This window comes from Lithobates pipiens, unplaced genomic scaffold (genome assembly GCF_037356315.1).
Source record: "Lithobates pipiens isolate NorthernLeopardFrog02 unplaced genomic scaffold, aLitPip1_a1.2 Scaffold_106, whole genome shotgun sequence".
Taxonomy (NCBI): Eukaryota; Metazoa; Chordata; class Amphibia; order Anura; family Ranidae; genus Lithobates; species Lithobates pipiens.
The window spans coordinates 56,606-77,191 of NW_027507692.1; the positions used below are offsets into that span (position 1 = coordinate 56,606).

Consider the following 20,586-nt stretch of genomic DNA (forward strand, 5'->3'; position numbering starts at 1 on the left):
GACGGAGGGAGGGTATGGACGGAAGGAGTGTATGGACGGAGGAGTGTATGGGCGGAGGGAGTGTATGGACGGAGGGAGGGTATGGACGGAAGGAGTGTATGGACGGAGGAGTGTATGGGCGGAGGGAGTGTATGGACGGAGGGAGTGTATGGGCGGAGGAAGGGTATGGACGGAGGGAGTGTATGGGCGGAGGGAGAGTATGGACGGAGGGAGTGTATGGGCGGAGGGAGTGTATGGACGGAAGGAGTGTATGGACGGAGGGAGTGTATGGGCGGAGGGAGTGTATGGACGGAGGCAGGGTATGGACGGAGGGAGTGTATGGACGGAGGGAGTGTATGGACGGAGGGAGTGTATGGGCGGAGGGAGTGTATGGACGGAGGGAGTGTATGGGCGGAGGAAGGGTATGGACGGAGGGAGTGTATGGACGGAAGGAGTGTATGGACGGAGGGAGTGTATGGGCGGAGGGAGTGTATGGACGGAGGGAGTGTATGGACGGAAGGAGTGTATGGACGGAGGGAGTGTATGGGCGGAGGAAGGGTATGGACAGAAGGAGTGTATGGACGGAGGGAGTGTATGGGCGGAGGGAGGGTATGGACGGAAGGAGTGTATGGACGGAGGGAGTGGATGGGCGGTGGAAGGGTATGGGCGGAGGAAGGGTATGGGCGGAGGGAGGGTATGGACGGAGGGAGTGTATGGGCGGAGGGAGTGTATGGGCGGAGGGAGTGTATGGGCGGAGGGAGGGTATGGACGGAAGGAGTGTATGGACGGAGGAGTGTATGGGCGGAGGGAGTGTATGGACGGAGGGAGTGTATGGGCGGAGGAAGGGTATGGACGGAGGGAGTGTATGGGCGGAGGGAGGGTATGGACGGAAGGAGTGTATGGACGGAGGGAGTGTATGGGCGGAGGGAGTGTATGTACGGAGGGAGTGTATGGACGGAAGGAGTGTATGGACGGAGGGAGTGTATGGGCGAAGGGAGTGTATGGACGGAGGAAGGGTATGGACGGAGGGAGTGTATGGGCGGAGGGAGGGTATGGACGGAGGGAGTGTATGGACGGAAGGAGTGTATGGACGGAGGGAGTGTATGGGCGGAGGGAGTGTATGGACGGAGGGAGTGTATGGGCGGAGGAAGGGTATGGACGGAGAGAGTGTATGGACGGAAGGAGTGTATGGACGGAGGGAGTGTATGGGCGGAGGGAGTGTATGGACAGAGGGAGTGTATGGGCGGAGGAAGGGTATGGACGGAGGGAGGGTATGGAAGGAGGGAGTGTATGGGCGGAGGGAGGGTATGGACGGCGGGAGTGTATGGGCGGAGGGAGGGTATGGACGGAGGGAGGGTATGGACGGAGGAAGGGTATGGACGGAGGGAGTGTATGGACGGAGGGAGTGTATGGGCGGAGGGAGTGTATGGGCGAAGGAAGGGTATGGACGGAGGGAGTGTATGGGCGGAGGGAGGGTATGGACGGCGGGAGTGTATGGGCGGAGGGAGGGTATGGACGGAGGGAGGGTATGGACGGAGGAAGGGTATGGACGGAGGGAGTGTATGGACGGAGGGAGTGTATGGGCGGAGGGAGTGTATGGGCGGAGGAAGGGTATGGACGGAGGGAGTGTATGGGCGGAGGAAGGGTATGGACGGAGGGAGGGAGGGTATGGGCGGAGGAAGAGTATGGACGGAGGGAGTGTATGGGCGGAGGAAGGGTATGGACGGAGAGAGTGTATGGACGGAAGGAGTGTATGGACGGAGGGAGTGTATGGGCGGAGGGAGTGTATGGACGGAGGGAGGGTATGGACGGAGGGAGGGTATGGATGGAGGAAGGGTATGGACGGAGGAAGGGTATGGACGGAGGGAGTGTATGGACAGAGGAAGGGTATGGACGGAGGGAGTGTATGGACGGAGGGAGTGTATGGGTGGAGGAAATGTATGGGCAGAGGAAGGGTATGGACGGAGGTAGTGTATGGGCGGAGGAAGGGTATGGATGGAGAAAGGGTATGGGCGGAGGAAGGGTATGGATGGAGGGAGTGTATGGGCGGAGGAAGGGTATGGATGGAGAAAGGGTTTGGACGGAGGAAGGGTATGGACGGAGAGAGTGTATGGGCGGAGGGAGTGTATGGGCGGAGGGATTGTATGGGCGGAGGAAGGGTATGGACGGAGGGAGTGTATTGGCGGAGGAAGGGTATGGACGGAGGGAGTGTATGGACGGAGGGAGGGTATGGACGGAGGAAGGGTATGGACGGAGGGAGTGTATGGGCGGAGGGAGTGTATGGGCGGAGGGAGTGTATGGGCGGAGGAAGGGTATGGATGGAGGGAGTGTATTGGCGGAGGAAGGGTATGGGCGGAGGAAGGGTATGGATGGAGGGAGTGTATGGACGGAAGGAGTGTATGGACGGAGGGAGTGTATGGACGGAGGTAGGGTATGGACGGAGGGAGTGTATGGGCGGAGGGAGTGTATGGACGGAGGGAGTGTATGGGCGGAGGAAGGGTATGGGCGGAGGGAGTGTATGGACGGAGGGAGTGTATGGGCGGAGGGAGTGTATGGACCGAGGAAGGGTATGGGCGGAGGGAGTGTATGGAAGGAGGGAGTGTATGGGCGGAGGAAGGGTATGGACGGAGGAAGGGTATGGACGGAGGGAGTGTATGGGCGGAGGAAGGGTATGGACGGAGGGAGGGTATGGACGGGGGGAGGGTATGGGCGGAGGAAGGGTATGGACGGAGGGAGTGTATGGACGGAGGAAGGGTATGGACGGAGGGAGGGTATGGGCGGAGGAAGGGTATGGACAGAGGAAGGGTATGGACGGAGGGAGTGTATGGGCGGAGGAAGGGTGTGGACGGAGGGAGTGTATGGGTGGAGGGAGGGTATGGACGGAGGGAGTGTATGGACGGAGGGAGTGTATGGACGGAGGGAGGGTATGGAAGGAGGGAGTGTATGGGCGAAGGAAGGGTATGGACGGAGGGAGTGTATGGGCGGAGGGAGGGTATGGACGGAGGGAGTGTATGGGCGGAGGGAGGGTATGGACGGAGGGAGGGTATGGACGGAGGAAGGGTATGGACGGAGGGAGTGTATGGACGGATGGAGTGTATGGGCGGAGGAAGGGTATGGACGGAGGGAGTGTATGGGCGGAGGAAGGGTATGGATGGAGGGAGGGTATGGGCGGAGGGAGTGTATGGACGGAGGAAGGGTATGGACGGAGGGAGTGTATGGACGGAGGGAGTGTATGGGCGGAGGAAGGGTATGGACGGAGGGAGTGTATGGGCGGAGGAAGGGTATGGACGGAGGGAGGGAGGGTATGGGCGGAGGAAGAGTATGGACGGAGGGAGTGTATGGGCGGAGGAAGGGTATGGACGGAGGGAGTGTATGGGCGGAGGGAGGGTATGGACGGAGGGAGGGTATGGACGGAAGGAGTGTATGGACGGAGGAAGGGTATGGACGGAGGGAGTGTATGGGCGGAGGAAGGGTATGGACGGAGAGAGTGTATGGACGGAGGGAGTGTATGGACGGAGGGAGTGTATGGGCGGAGGGAGTGTATGGACGGAGGGAGTGTATGGACGGAAGGAGTGTATGGACGGAGGGAGTGTATGGGCGGAGGGAGGGTATGGACGGAGGGAGGGTATGGACGGAAGGAGTGTATGGACGGAGGAGTGTATGGGCGGAGGGAGTGTATGGACGGAGGGAGGGTATGGACGGAAGGAGTGTATGGACGGAGGAGTGTATGGGCGGAGGGAGTGTATGGACGGAGGGAGTGTATGGGCGGAGGAAGGGTATGGACGGAGGGAGTGTATGGGCGGAGGGAGAGTATGGACGGAGGGAGTGTATGGACGGAAGGAGTGTATGGACGGAGGGAGTGTATGGGCGGAGGGAGTGTATGGGCGGAGGGAGTGTATGGACGGAGGCAGGGTATGGACGGAGGGAGGGTATGGACGGAGGGAGTGTAAGGACGGAGGGAGTGTATGGACGGAGGGAGTGTATGGGCGGAGGGAGTGTATGGACGGAGGGAGTGTATGGGCGGAGGAAGGGTATGGACGGAGGGAGTGTATGGACGGAAGGAGTGTATGGACGGAGGGAGTGTATGGGCGGAGGGAGTGTATGGACGGAGGGAGTGTATGGACGGAAGGAGTGTATGGACGGAGGGAGTGTATGGGCGGAGGAAGGGTATGGACAGAAGGAGTGTATGGACGGAGGGAGTGTATGGGCGGAGGGAGGGTATGGACGGAAGGAGTGTATGGACGGAGGGAGTGTATGGGCGGAGGAAGGGTATGGGCGGAGGAAGGGTATGGGCGGAGGGAGGGTATGGACGGAGGGAGTGTATGGGCGGAGGGAGTGTATGGGCGGAGGGAGGGTATGGACGGAGGGAGGGTATGGACGGAAGGAGTGTATGGACGGAGGAGTGTATGGGCGGAGGGAGTGTATGGACGGAGGGAGTGTATGGGCGGAGGAAGGGTATGGACGGAGGGAGTGTATGGGCGGAGGGAGGGTATGGACGGAAGGAGTGTATGGACGGAGGGAGTGTATGGGCGGAGGGAGTGTATGGACGGAGGGAGTGTATGGACGGAAGGAGTGTATGGACGGAGGGAGTGTATGGGCGAAGGGAGTGTATGGACGGAGGAAGGGTATGGACGGAGGGAGTGTATGGGCGGAGGGAGGGTATGGACGGAGGGAGTGTATGGACGGAAGGAGTGTATGGACGGAGGGAGTGTATGGGCGGAGGGAGTGTATGGACGGAGGGAGTGTATGGGCGGAGGAAGGGTATGGACGGAGAGAGTGTATGGACGGAAGGAGTGTATGGACGGAGGGAGTGTATGGGCGGAGGGAGTGTATGGACGGAGGGAGTGTATGGACGGAAGGAGTGTATGGACGGAGGGAGTGTATGGGCGGAGGAAGGGTATGGACGGAGGGAGTGTATGGGCGGAGGGAGGGTATGGACGGAAGTAGTGTATGGACGGAGGGAGTGTATGGGCGGAGGAAGGGTATGGGCGGAGGAAGGGTATGGGCGGAGGGAGGGTATGGACGGAGGGAGTCTATGGGCGGAGGGAGTGTATGGGCGGAGGGAGGGTATGGACGGAGGGAGTGTATGGGCGGAGGGAGTGTATGGGCGGAGGAAGGGTATGGACGGAGGGAGTGTATGGACGGAGGGAGTGTATGGACGGAGGGAGGGTATGGACGGAGGGAGTGTATGGACGGAGGGAGTGTATGGGCGGAGGAAGGGTATGGACGGAGGGAGTGTATGGGCGGAGGGAGGGTATGGACGGAAGGAGTGTATGGACGGAGGGAGTGTATGGGCGGAGGAAGGGTATGGGCGGAGGAAGGGTATGGGCGGAGGGAGGGTATGGACGGAGGGAGTCTATGGGCGGAGGGAGTGTATGGGCGGAGGGAGGGTATGGACGGAGGGAGTGTATGGGCGGAGGGAGTGTATGGGCGGAGGAAGGGTATGGACGGAGGGAGTGTATGGGCGGAGGAAGGGTATGGACGGAGGAAGGGTATGGACGGAGGGAGGGTATGGACGGAGGAAGGGTATGGGCGGAGGAAGGGTATGGACGGAGGGAGTGTATGGACGGAGGGAGTGTATGGACGGAGGGAGTGTATGGACGGAGGGAGTGTATGGGCGGAGGAAGGGTATGGACGGAGGGAGGGTATGGACGGAGGGAGTGTATGGACGGAGGGAGTGTATGGGCGGAGGGAGTGTATGGACGGAGGGAGTGTATGGGCGGAGGGAGTGTATGGACGGAGGGAGTGTATGGGCGGAGGAAGGGTATGGACGGAGGGAGGGTATGGACGGAGGAAGAGTATGGACGGAGGGAGGGTATGGACGGAGGAAGAGTATGGGCGGAGGGAGAGTATGGACGGAGGGAGGGTATGGACGGAGGGAGTGTATGGGCGGAGGGAGTGTATGGACGGAGGGAGTGTATGGACGGAGGGAGGGTATGGACGGAGGGAGTGTATGGGCGGAGGGAGGGTATGGACGGAGGGAGTGTATGGGCGGAGGGAGTGTATGGGCGGAGGGAGTGTATGGACGGAGGGAGTGTATGGGCGGAGGAAGGGTATGGACGAAGGGAGGGTATGGACGGAGGAAGAGTATGGACGGAGGAAGGGTATGGACGGAGGAAGAGTATGGGCGGAGGGAGAGTATGGACGGAGGGAGGGTATGGACGGAGGAAGGGTATGGCGGACAATTTTGAGTCAAAACTTCTTTCTAGTCCGCCGGAGCCCACACACGGGCGGATTGTCTGATCGTGTGTACGCGGCATAAGTGTCAAAGTCAATAATAAAGGACTTGCTTACTTTGAATAAATCCAGAGAACAGCCAATCACAGCTGGATGGTCACTCAGGTTGGACAGTCCGTCTCTCACAAGGTCTAGCAGCCAACAAGGTGCTTAAAAAAAAAGTCTCTGGCACAGACGTTGCTGTAGAACACGTAGGAAACTAGAACTTGTAGAACATTCCTGTGGTACCAGAATCTTTCAGCCAGTTCAGCGATACCCACGCAATTGGATTCACTCAGGTACTTCAGCTTCACTCAGGCTACGAAGTTGCTGGGCCTCTCCATGACCGGAGATGGCACCGGACCACCTCTGAATCCTTTCTTTTGTTTCCTTGCCTCTGGCTAGCCAGCCCCGAGACACAAAGCCAGGTAGATCCGCACCCCAAGCCATAGCCTTCCCGGGGGCTGGTCAGGAGGACCAGGACCATGGAGTCAGAACATACTTCTGGACCGGAACCCCGAACCACGTGACATCCACATCTTAAGTACCCTCTCCCAGAAAGCACAGCAAGAGTGACACTCCCACTGGGCGGGCTCCGAGAGATAGTAACCCTAAAGTACCCAACCAGACTGTGGTTCCATGCCTGCCAGAAGAGACAGCGCCCCCTATGGCCAGGCTGAACACCCTATAGTCCAGTCAGACTGATGCTGAGGTCAAAATTTGGAACAGATATACCCAAACCAAACTGCAGTTCAGGTGTAACTTAAATTTCAAAACATATAGCGCATGCTCTTCAGGAGCCGGCACTACATCTACATCTACATCTACAAGTTCGCTGCTTTTAAATTTCAGCATCTAAGCAGTCACACTTCTAAGTCCTGTACTTCACTATATAAACGGACTTTACTGTTATAAATACGTCTATAATGCAAAACTCCGGTGGGTGTAACAACATGTCCACTTTCCCCCTTCTTTGTGTATCCTTACTGTGGACGAGTGTGGGGTGTAGCAAGATGGCGGCAACGGAACGTCACTTCCGTAGCAAACTGCGATGGGTCGCCGAATATGTCGTTACAGAGGCACTTGAGGAAGGGGGGGAGGAGGCCGGTGACGTCGATGTCCATGACGTCACTGGATCTCTGTCAGAACTCCCTGGAGGCCCGGAAGCCGGTGGAGAGGTGAGTACCGATTAAAAGAATTTTGCTCGATCAAAAAAAAAATTGATCGATCAAAAAAATGAACGATTAATCGAGTAATTAATCTTTACATTTCCCAGCCCTAATATATATATATATATATATATATATATATATATATATATATATATACTAAATACTCTGCAGCTAACTGAATCAACTGCCTGTCTGAAGTAGATTAGAAACAGTACAGCAGGAACGGTCTGCAGTGAGATCTAGCTAACTGAATCAACTGCCTGCTCAAAGTAAATGAAAAGGAAAGCCCGGCGACGCAGGGGTTAACAAAACCCCGTAGGCAGCGGGCTGGCATGACTGTGTGAACAGTGCATGTTAGCCCTGCATGATAGGGGGGCTCGGGATTGGCTGGGAGTGTAGGGGGGGTGATCCCGCCCCCTCCATGAGGCATCATTCCGGAAGAACATTTCTGGTGAGTGGTAGCATGGTGGCCGTGGAGGAGCTCATAGCCAGGCTCAGGGAGGAGGCAGCTGCCCGGGGGGAGAACTGGGTGCAGAATGCATTAATGGGGGGGGGCGTGCACGGAGGTCCTGGCTGCCATCTCAGTTTTCCCCTGACCCCCCTGGGAGAGGGAGGACAGGGGCCAGCAGTCCGGGGAGGGCTCCATCGAAGGTGATCAGGACTGGAGTGGGGAGACTGCGGAGCCCATCCCCACGGAGGCTAGGTCAGAGGAGCAGGCCGGAGGGTGGGTCAGCAGGGGCTGCAAGGCCGCTGAGGAGCACTGTAGGAGCTGATGCGGGCCCCCCACCTGGTGTGGAACACGTGGGGTTAGGGCCTCAGCGGGGGAGATCCCGAGCCGCGGGGGTGGGTTCCCCCTCCCAGTGCTAGCGTCACCAGGTCGTCGGAGGAGGGACGGAGGCTTGTGTCAAGGAATGGGGATCGGTCAGACGGGGCTGCACCGGCCCTGCGAAAGCGACCAGGAAATCCGCAAGCAGGTACTCAGCACGGCGGCAGGCCAGGTCGGCTATTTTACCCTCGGCAGCCAGGGCCGTGTCCCCTGGTGGGCTGTCCGGAGAAGACGCACAGATATCCGGTCACAGGTCGGAGGGTGAGGTTCCGAGGAGGCTAACCCCTGTAAGGGAGTCCGTGAGATCGGCTGGTGGGATCGCTCCTGTGCAGCCCGGTGAGTACCCTTTAAGTTTACCTGTTGGTGGGGGGGTTGTATCGGGTGCTGCGGGCGGTGCTGAGGGAGTGGGTACTCCGGTGGTGGTGGAACAAGTGGGCTTGGGGATAGGCGGGGGCTGTCAGGGCCGAGAGCAGGTTACTAGGTTTTTTGGCTGGGATTAAGGAGCTAGTAGGCAGGTTTGAGAACCAGGAGAGGGCTGCCGCCGGCCCGACGGCTGCTTGGGTCCCCTCCGGCAGGGTGGCCGGGAGAGGCGCAAAAGGCGTGGGAGAGTCGGTCGGCTCCCAGGGGGTGGTTGTCACTGCGGTGGCTGGGCCCGCAGGGCAGGAAACACCAGTGCCCTCTAAGGCCTCAAGCGGGAGTGAGTCCTCAAATAGGCAGGACATTGTACATTTGGCGGACTCTTCGAAATGCGAAGTGTATGTCTGCTTTGAGGGGCCGTTGGGGGCTCATTTAAAGCCGGAGGTACGGGAGAAAATATGGAAAGGTGAGTATGTGGAGATATTTTCCCTACTACCGCAAGAGAAGTTCAACTCAGACAGGGTCAAGCCGGACGATACTAAAAAATACGATGAGGAGAAGCGAAGGTACAGACTGATACCAAGGACCTTTGCAAATTGGCTGCAGGCATTCGCCATCATGGCGAGTGCGATTGGTGAAAAGAACGCTGAGCATTGCTCGGCTCTTTTCTTTTACATGGATTTGGTTGGGGAAGCTTACCGAGTGTACGGGGGAACCGCGTGGCTGAGGTACGATGAACAGTTTCACCAGCGGAGAGCGGTGCGGCCGTCGCTGAGATGGGACCACAAGGACATTAGTCTGTGGATGCGCCTGATGATGTCGGCGTGGGCACCGGGCCAGTTTTTTCGGGACAATCGGCCAGTAGAAAGAAGGGAACGTGTTGGCAGTACAACGAGGGATCCTGTAAGTTCGGCGGATCCTGTCGGTACAAGCACGAGTGTTCCGGCTGCGGGGGAACGCACCCTTTGTCACACTGTTTCAAACAGGGTAGAGGTAGGTCTGGAGATGCTGCGCAAAAGAGGGAGGACGCCAGTGATGGTGGAAAGGATGCGACAGCTTCTCTGTAGGTATCCGGATAGAGAGGCAGCATGCCTATTGGAGGAGGGTTTCACAGAGGGGTTTCGGATACCGGGTAGGTTGGAGGTGGTCCCGCCGGTGCCACGGAACCTGAAGTCGGCCCTGCTGCATTCGGACGTGGTTTCTCTGAAACTGCGTAAGGAGGTAGAATTGGGGCGGATTGGGAGGCCCTTTTCCGGTGGCACCTTTCCCTGATCTTGTGGTTTCTCCTTTGGGAGTGGTCCCAAAGAAGGAACCGCAGAAATGTAGGCTTATTCCCCACCTGTCTTTTCCGAAAGGGGGTTCGGTCAATGATTCCATCGATCCGGGGGAGTGTATGGTTAGCTACACATCCTTTGATGCGGTGGTGGGTTGGGTCCGCCAATAAGGGCGGGGTGCGCTGATGGTGAAGCCCGACATTGAGTCGGCTTTTCGGTTGCTACCCGTGCATCCCGAGAGCTTTCGGTTGTTGGGGTGTCATTGGGACAACATGTTTTATGTTGACCGTTGTCTCCCGATGGGGTGCTCCATTTCGTGCCCGGTGTTTGAAACATTTAGCTCATTTGTGGAATGGGTGATGCTGAACTCTATTATCCATTATTTGGATGATTCCTTTTGCGTGGGTCCGTCGGATTCCAGAGTGTGCGGGGTGTTGCTGGCGACGCTGGAGCACATAGCGGATTGGTTCGGCATCCCGTTGGCACCAGACAAGACGGAGGGGCCCAGGAAGGTCATCACCTTTCTGGATATTGTGTTGGATTCTGAAGCGATGGAATGCCGGCTGCCAGAGGACAAGCTCGTGGACCTTAAGACCGGGATTCAGGGACTACTGGACAAGCGCAAGGTGCAGCTTAAAGTTCTACAATCACTGTTGGGCAAACTCAATTTTGCTCGTAGAATTCTTCCGATGGGTAGAGTGTTTTGTCGACGGCTGTCGGCGAGCACGGCTGGGGTGAGGTCGCCCGTGCACTATGTGCAGCTGCAAAAAGTGCATAGGGATGATCTACGGATTTGGCACCATTTCTTGGAGGCCTTCAATGGAAGGGCTTTGTGGATGACTGGCCCGGTGAGTAATTTCAATCTGGAATTGTTCACCGACACGGCTGGAGCATCGAGCCTTTTCCAGGGCCGCTGGAGCGTGGGTGGAGGCAGAGTTCACCAAAAATCTGGTGCTATTGGGATTGTTTCCGGTGGTGCTGGCGGTGGAGCTGTGGGGTGCATCGTTCCGAGACAGGAAGGTGCGGTTCCATGGTGATAACCTGGGGGTGGTGCAGGTGATTAACAGAGCATCTGCATCGTCCCCTCCGGTTATAAGGCTACTGCAACACCTGGTTTTACGGTGTTTGCAGCTGAATATCTTCGTTTATGCGGTGCACTTGCTGGGGGTCGAGAACGTGATTGCTGATGCGTTGTCTCGCTTTCAGTGGGACAGGTTCTTGGAGTTGGTGCCGGCTGCGGAGCGACACGGAGTGCCCTGTCCCAACTGGTTGTAGACGATTGCATTGGGCGAATCGCAGGATGGATCCGGAGGTCGGTGAGCGAGCCCACATGGAGAGCATATGGTAAGGTATGGGAGGAATGGTGGGCTTTCGTTCAGGGTTTGGGTGAGGATCCCATGGGCCCGGTAGTGCGGTGGATGGTGCTGTATTACCTTTCTAGACGGATGGAAGAGGGAGCCTCTGGGGCTGCAGTAAGCAGGAAGATGGCGGGTTTGGCATTTCTGTTCAAATGGCAGGGGCTTCCTGACTTTACGAAGGATTTCTGGGTGCGCCAGGCAATAGAAGGCTACAAGAAGACGGTAGGGCAGAAAGACGCTAGGCGACCTGTGTCTTTTGAGATTCTGAGGGGCATTCTAGAGTTGGGGTTATTCAGGGTGGCTTTTTTGTTGGCTTTTTTTGGGGCGTTCTGGATTGGGGAATTGGTTAGCCCCTGTAAGAAAGTGCAGGGGGCATTGGGTTCCAGGACGTCCAGTGGACAGTGGATGGGGTTTCCATTAGCCTTCGTACACACGGTCGGACATTCTGACGGAAAATGTCCGATCGGACCGTGTTGTCGGGTAATCCGACTGTGTGTGGGCTCCATCGGACTGTTTCCGTCGGAATATCCGACCAACAAAGTTTTAGAGCTTGGCTATAAAACTTTCCGACAACATCATGATCCGATCGGACCTTGTCCGATCATGTGTAGAGAATTCCGATCGGACAAAGTGCCACGCATGCTCAGATCAAATTCCTACACCAAAGCTATTGGCTACTAGCCTCAACGTAGTCCCATCGTAACGAAATAACGTCATCACGTTCTGTACGATCAGATTGTCCAACAACTTTGTCCGACTGTGTGTATACAACAGTTTCGGACAAAATCCGTCGGACAAAATCCAACGGATTTGGTTGTCAGAATGTCCGACCCGTGTGTACAAGGGCTTAGGCTGCGGAGATCTAAAACGGATCAGGCTGGAAGGGGTAAGTTGGTATGCGTTTACCCCTAGCCAGGTTTGGCTTTATGTCCGGTGGAGGTGGTAAGGGGATTTTTGGAACGCAGACCGGGGTTTGCAGGTTCTTTATTAATGCATGGGGACTGGTCCCCTCTTTCGAAATTTCAATTTGTCTCTGTTTTTCGGAAGTGTTTACGGGGTATGGGTTTGGAGGACAAAAGTTTCTCTTCCCATTCGTTCAGGATAGGGGCGGCGACCGAAGCGGCTAGGTCGGGTCTGGACGAGGACGCAGTAAAACGCATTGGGCGGTGGGAATCCAGGAGGTTTAGACTATATGTCCGCCCTCACTTGTTGTGATGACAGTTGGTTTTGGGGGGGGGGGGGGGCTCAGGATCTGTTGAGTTGGGTGTTATGTTGGTTGGAAGGTCATGGAGGCATGTTTGTCTTTCTTTTATTCCAGATGCGGTGCAGTGCCTGATCTGGATTTTGGGCCACTCATATGTTTGCTGGGGGGCCAGAAGGGCGGCTGTCCGGCCTAACGGGCGGCAGCTGGGGTTTTCCAAGCAAGAAGCCTGTGTCCGTTGGTTGGGGTTTCTGGGTATGTTGTGGAGCAGAATGGTATCCGAGGTTCACCATTTTGCACGGCGGGACAGGCCTCCTGATGTTTTGATTCTACATGTGGGGGGAAATGACTTGGGAGCCAGGTCCATGTTGGATATCACACGGGATATGAAGTTCGACATACTGCGGCTGCGTAGGTCTTATCCATACACTATCATCGTGTGGTCCGACATGGTGGCTCGTCATTCTTGGAGGATGGCCAGATCAGTGGAGGGCGTGAACAGGGCCAGGCGAAAAATAAACAGGGACATCAGCAGATTTGTGGTACAGAACGGTGGTTTGGGGATAAGACACCTGGAGTTGGAAGTGGAGACGCTGCGTTACTGGAAGAAGGATGGAGTGCACCTCAATGATGTGGGGAACGATCTGTGGGCCCTGGGGATCCAGGATGGAGCGCAGCGAGCATTGTGAGTGTGGAGGGGCTCCCAAGGGTAAGGGGTTACCCTTGTTAGCTGTGGGTGGTGTTTGGTCTTTGCGAGTGGAGGAAGAGAGTTCGGAATGAAGAGTCAGGATCTGTCGGTGGGACGGGTCCTGAGGGTGGTACCCCAGTTAACGGAGGTTATCTGGTAATTGGTTATGGGGGCACTGAGTCAGCCTGTCGGCTTGAGGCCTAATAACCCACCATATAGCAGAATGATGGCGGCAAAGTGGTTGTGATATCCTGACCGGACATCATATGATGTGACCAGGATAACACAGCGGAGGTGCGCAGCGCGGCGATCGCTGGTGCTGTGTGTCAGTCTGACACGCCGCAACTCCGATCGTGGAATGAAGCCTCTAACAGCGTGAACCAGGAAGTGCCGATAAACAGAACCAGGAAGTGCCGATAAACAGAACCAGGAAGTGCCGATAAACAGAACCAGGAAGTGCCGATAAACGGCTTTCCTGGGACATGGGAACAAGAGAGGACAGCAGGAGAGCACTGCCAGGCAAAGTCCCCAAGAGAGGAACAACAGGTCACAGCTGAATGGGCTGGTGAGTGAAACACATTCAGGAGATGACTGGGGAGGCACGCCTGAGAAGACTGGGAGATTGCGGTCTGGGATGGGGGCAGAGCCAGTGAAGTGGACTGTGGTGGCATGGGCAGTAGAGAAAGGCAGTTGCAGCCAGGAGAGCTGGCAGGGCCTGAAGAGGTGGTACTGGGAGCAGAAAGCACATGGACAGCTAGCACCAGGACTTTCTACATTTTGCTACACTAAAGGGGCCAGCGGTCCCTGCCTGCAAAGGGCATCTGCTTTAGGCCTTTCTGAGCCAGTGTCAGGCCTACAAAAGGTTATTACCTGGTCCGGAAAGTGCAAGCAAGTGATGTGCTGGAGGTGTTGAGGAGAGATAGTCTGCAAGCAAGTGAAATGCTGGAGTTGGATATACCAGAGGTGTATATAGTTGCCCCATGTATTTTTCTGCAATCAGTTGGGAATCTCATTAATCTCCCATCCCCATCCAAGTTTATTCCTCTCAATAAAAATACAAAACAAAGTTCAAGGACTGTTTTTCTGGCTGAGGGTGAATGAGAACTGTATGCCTGGCTGGGAAGGGTGACAGATGGACCACAACACTCAGCAGCCCCTACGGGGGTACCGCTACACTTATGGTCTACCAGAACCCCCAGATCCTTCTCCACCATGGACTCCCCCAGATTCTTCTCCACCATGGACTCCCCCAGATTCTTCTCCACCATGGTCTCCCCCAGATCCTTCTCCACCATGGACTCCCCCAGGTTCTTCTCCACCATGGACTCCCCCAGATCCTTCTCCACCATGGTCTCCCCCAGATCCTTCTTCACCATGGACTCCCCCAGATCCTTCTCCACCATGGACTCCCCCAGATGCTTCTCCACTATGGTCTCCCCCAGATCCTTCTCCACCATGGACTCCCCCAGGTTCTTCTCCACCATGGTCTCCCCCAGATCCTTCTCCACCATGGTCTCCCCCAGATCCTTCTCCACCATGGATCCCCCAGATCCTTCTCCATCATGGTCTCCCCCAGATCCTTCTCCACCATGGTCTCCCCCAGATCCTTCTCCACCATGGACTCCCCCAGATCCTTCTCCACCATGGACTCCCCCAGATCCTTCTCCACCATGGTCTCCCCCAGATCCTTCTCCACCATGGACTCCCCCAGATCCTTCTCCACCATGGACTCCCCCAGATCCTTCTCCACCATGGACTCCCCCAGATCCTTCTCCACCATGGTCTCCCCCAGATCCTTCTCCACCATGGTCTCCCCCAGATCCTTCTCCACCATGGACTCCCCCAGATCCTTCTCCACCATGGACTCCCCCAGATCCTTCTCCACCATGGTCTCCCCCAGATCCTTCTCCACCATGGACTCCCCCAGATCCTTCTCCACCATGGTCTCCCCCAGATCCTTCTCCACCATGGATTCCCCCAGATCCTTCTCCACCATGGTCTCCCCCAGATCCTTCTCCACCATGGTCTCCCCCAGATCCTTCTCCACCATGGACTCCCCCAGTTGTACTCCCCCTAGTATATATGAGGCATATTCTTAGCCGCAAGTGCAGAACTTTACATTTATCAATATTGAACCCCAACAGTGCATTGAGGTTGGCTTTTGAGACATCCTGTAAGGATACAATACCATTGTTGTGTTCTTGGATATAATAGGGAAGGGTTTAGATTGCAGCCTGGAGACCATTTTGTGTAGCAATCTATTTTATCCAAAACGAATGCAGTTGTCTGGAGACTCATTTCAGGCATTTGTCCCGTCCCTCCTAAATAAAAAGACCTTTGGAGTTGCCTTTTGCAGATTATAGGTTCCCTGTGTAGCTTCCAGCTAGAGCGAATATAATCGAGTTCCTAATGTCTGAATGATGCTGAAATTTCAGGGAGACTCCGAAGCTTTCATGCGTTCACTTACTGTAAGGGATCAGTATTGGTACCAATGTGAGGCCGGTACATCCCATGCTAGCCCAGGGCCAGGCATTTGTTAGTGTTGTTTTTGGTAATATCTTTGTTCCTTGCATTACCCAGTATAATAATTCTATGAATGTACCTGGAAACTGAAAGCTGGAATCTGATAGGTCACTTCTAATGTCAGATATTTTAACAATAAAGGACAATTACATGTTGTGTAGCAAGGACCTTATCTTAATCGGACATATTTCTACATTTTGGTCAGGTGGATGGAAGACGAACCTCTAAACGAGATGTTTTTTCAACGAAAGAATCTTCTCTTGACATGGCACGTTCTTCATATGATGATCAGTATAAAGGGTGTGGAGATATCATGGAGGCTGAAGTTCCTCATCTCTTCCAGGCTGAGTATTCCACAAATAAGGAGTTTGCTGATGCCTGGGACACTGCAACCTTTAAATGGGACAAGGAGAAGAAGAGACAAACATTTTTACCCAAAGGATTTAAGGATGAATATGCCATTGCTTTGCTAGCATACACCATTAACGGACCTCTTCACAAGATCTTCAATGAAGCTGTGAGAGAGGCTGGACGGTCTAAGGAATATTACTTGAGAAACTTCAATTTTAAGGTCCTCCACTATTACCTGACCAAAGCTCTTCAAGTGTTGGATGTGGTGGAGACTCCTGCTTGCCATAAGGTCTTCAGAGGGATAAAAGGATTGCGAATTAAGGCGGAGAGCCAGAGTCCCATCCGCTTGGGGCAGTTCACTTCGTCCTCCATGAATGACCAGAATGCTCTTCAGTTTGGCGAGGACACCTTCTTTAGCATATACACCTGCTATGGAGTCAGCATCAAGAACTTCTCCTTCTTTCCGGGTGAGGATGAAGTACTTATACCGCCCTATGAGAAATTTCAAGTCTCCAATTTCTCCAAGGAGGGAAACAGGAACTTTATCACTTTGAAGTCTCTGGAGAAGTCAAGCGTTTACAACTGCGAGCTGGCGAAAGGTAACCCCCATATTTCCATTCTTCAAAATGTCAAGTAGTCGGTTTGCATAGTAGTTTGTTACACCACATGAAATCATATCTATATTTTATGTCTTTTTGTCTCTTTATGGACCTCTACTTTTACTTTTACATGAGTTGTAATGATTTGTGCTTGGAAATGCCTTAAGATATCTTTTTTTTCCACAAGGAAAATACTTCTTGATCTAACGCTGCAGTGCTGTGTGCTGGCAGAGCTGAGTACTAGACATGCCCGATTCGTTTCGTACGAATCTCAAATTCGTACGAATTTCCCTAAATTCATACGTTCGGGAGGATCCGAAATAGTTACATAGTTAGTAAGGTTGAATAAAGACACCAGTCCATCCAGTTCAACCTCAGTGAGTATCTACAATTGTCCCTATCCCTGTACATTGCACACTCACATAGGTCCCTACCCTCAAGGAGCCCACAATCCAAGGCCCCCATTCATATATTGGGGCCAATTTTGGACAGAAGCCAATTAACCTACCTGCATGTCTTTGGAGTGTGGGAGGAAACCGGAGTACCTGGAGGAAACCCACACAGAGACAGGGAGAACATGCAAACTCCAGGCAGGTGGTGTTGTGGTGGGGATTTGAACCAGCGACCCTTTTTACTGCTAGGCGAGAGTGCTAACCACTACACCACGGTGCTGCCTTCAACACCACGGTGCTGCCTTAAATACGAAATGCCATGCGTCTGAATTTTGTAGGAAATACGAACTTTTGTTTACGAACCCCCAGGAGGAAGTCAGCACAGCGCAGGGATGGCGGGAGCCCCTCATCTAACGAAAAATTCGTATTTCGGATAGGAAATTCTTCAACGTAATTTCGTATTTCGGATAAAAACCAAACTTCCATCAGCATTGACTGTCATTATTTAAGTATATTTTTGCCTTTAAACTCATCGTAAAGAACGTTCGTACACGTTAAAGAGGGATTGCACTGTGGAAAAAAATATTAAAAGCCAGCAGCTACAAATACTACAGCTGCTGACTTTTAATAAATGGACACTCACCTGTCCCGGGTTCCAGCGATGCCGGCAGCCGAGGCCGATCGATCGCTCGCTCGGCTCTCGGCTGCTGCCGCCACCATTCTAGGTGAGGGAATCAGGAAGTGAAGCGCTGCGGCTTCACTTCCCGGTTCCCTACTGTGCATGTGCGAGTCGTGCAGCGCAATAGGAATTGTCCGCGCTGTCACTGGGACCCGTGTGTGTCCCAGCAGACAGCGCGCAGGGACAGGAAGAGGCGTAGACTCCCGTGGGAGTCTATGCCCGGAAGTGGGTGTAAATACCTGTCTTTGACAGGTATCTCCACCCCCCTCCCCCCTGAAAGGTGCCAATTGTGACACCGGAGGGGGGGGAGGGTTCCGATCAGCGGAAGTTCCACTTTAGGGTGGAACCCCGCTTTAACGAACCTAACGACAATTTGTATTTCGTATGAATCGACATTGAATCGCGGACACGAAATACGAAGTACGAATTAATTTTAATACGAACCGTAATGGAACAGAATGAAACAAATTTATTGACGGTGCCCATGTCTACTGAGTACCAGCCACACCCTCAGGACAAATGTTCTTTCACAGACGAGATCTTGTCTGTTACATTACAGAGTGCAGTTGGTCTAAGCCCCTGTACACACGGGTCGGAGATTTTGGCAACCAAATCCGTCGGATCTTGTCCGAAAATGTTGCATACACACGGTCGGGCCAAGTTGGCGAAAAATCTGATCTTTCAGAACGTGATGATGTAATTTCGTTACGATGGGACTACGTTCAGGCTAGTAGCCAATAGCTTTGATGTAGGAATTTGATCTGAGCATGCGTGGCACTTTGTCCGATCAAAATTCTCTACACATGATCGGATTAGGTCCGTCCGGCCCAGTTGGTCGGGAAATATTTCCAACATGTTGGAAAATTGGGTCCGACGGAGATTCGGACGGAATCAGTCCGATGCAGACCACACACAGTCGGATTATCCGACGACACGGTCCGATAGGACACATTCCGACGGATTCTCCCACCGTGTGTACAAGGGCTAAGACTGGAGCCTATGGACTGCACAATCATATTTCGCCAATCCGCAAAGCAGCTGCAATAGGAAATGGGAAGAAGGACTGAATAGAGGTTATCACCGTATTTACTTCTGTATGTGAATAATGATGTATTTCTGTGACTTCCAAATCTGTAAAGAAAGAGGGGAGTTCTTGAGTCATTTGGGGTTTTAATGTTTTGTGGAAGTAGCTTGTTCAAGGCCTATTATAGTCCTGTGTACCTCCATACATTGTGTCTGGTATCACGCCAGCAGTGGTAGGTTATAGTGTGAAATTGATGTGACCAACTCACCTGTCATTCCTGAAATTTGCAAAAAAATAAAGTCCAAGGGCTAACGCTGCGCTACAAATATAAATGTAGGATATAAGATACAGCTGCTAGCACCCCCAAGTCAAATACAAACTCAAATAGATATAAAATGCAAAATAAGTGCAGCAATAACAAAGGACTTTCTTATGGTTTACAAGTGAATATCTAAAGCCAACACCTTTTATAATGGAATGGGGAAGGGTTAAACTCACTGCGGGGTTTCTATTGCTGATTGTGACCCCACAGGACAGACTTATGCCCCGTACACACGAGAGGACTTATGTCCGACAGACTTCCAAAGGAGTTCTGCCGGAGTTCCGACGGAGTTCTGACAGACTTTTCGGCCGAACGGACTTGGCCACACACGATCACACTAAACTCCGACGGATTCGAACGTGATGACGTACGACCCGACTCGAATAAGGAAGTTCATAGCCAGTAGCCAATAGCTGCCCTAGCGTCGGTTTTAGTCCGTTGGAGTAGCACACACACGAGCGAATTTTTCGAAGGGGACCGGGTCCGGCGGAGTTCCGTCTGGAAAATTTGAAGCATGCTTCATTTCTAAAGTCCGTCAGACTTTAGCGAAGCTAAAGTCCGTTGCAGCCCCACACACGATCGGATAGTCTGACGGACTCGGTCCGTCGGAGTTTGGATGTCGAAAAGTCCGCTCGTGTGTACGGGGCATTACCCTCTCTATTTGTCTGGAGGACCATTGTCAAGTGATAGAAAGTGATGGGAAATCCAACATTTCTGTTATTATTGGAGATGGATGGAACTCTTCCAATGAGGACACCTGTTTTGGTAACAACTGTCTACACATTTTCCACCTCTAGAGAGATTTCCTCTCTCGTCATGATTTGTCTGGTAACGGAATAACTGACATACTTTAAACAAAGCTAAAAACTTTCTGGCTTTAGATATTCTGTGGTTGGAAGGACCGTAAGTTACCATCAAGGGCTATATGTCAGGTACATTTCAGGAATGAAATGCAAAATAAGTGCAGCGCTATATGAAGTTAGAATTACATGAGTTAAAAAAGGCTTAAAAGGAAAACGAATGAAGAGTCCCAAATGCACAGTCCATATGGACAGGAGAAACCAAAATCCATTCTCCGTATAGATGAAAAAGCTGTAGGTGAGGGGAAAGTCCCGATCCTTCACATTAGATAGATCCTTCTCCACACCCAGGTGGGAGTAATGCCGCGTACACACGAGCGGACTTTTCAACATCCAAAGTCCGACGGACTGATTCCGTCAGACTATTCGATCGTGTGTGGGGCTGCAACGGACTTTTGATTCGCCAAAGTCTGACGGACTTTAGAATATGGAACATGCTTCAAATTTTTCCGACGGAACTCCGCCGGACCCGGTCCCTTCGAAAAATTCGCTCGTGTGTGTGCTATTCCGACGGACTAAAACCGACGCTAGGGCAGCTATTGGCTACTGGCTATGAACTTCCTTATCCGAATCCAGTCGTACGTCATCACGTTCCAATCCGTCCGAGTTTGGTGTGATTGTGTGTGTCCAAGTCCGCTCAGTCGAAAAGTCCGTCAGAACTCTGTCGGAACTCCGGCAGAACTCCGGCAGAACTCCTTCGGAAGTCTGTCGGACATAAGTCCTCTCGTGTGTACGGGGCTTAAGTAGTCCTTCTTACCAGCTTCT

General features: G+C 53.7%; 1 protein-coding gene across 1 annotated transcript in view; it reads left to right on the forward strand.

Moving 5' to 3' along the window:
• Nucleotides 1-20,586, forward strand: part of LOC143958429 (erythroblast NAD(P)(+)--arginine ADP-ribosyltransferase-like) — a 37,895-nt gene that overhangs the window by 12,737 nt on the left and 4,572 nt on the right. Inside the window, exon 2 of the mRNA XM_077467816.1 lies at nt 15,800-16,544. Coding sequence (XP_077323942.1) covers nt 15,800-16,544 — 745 coding nt within the window. The remainder of the gene's footprint in view (nt 1-15,799; nt 16,545-20,586) is intronic.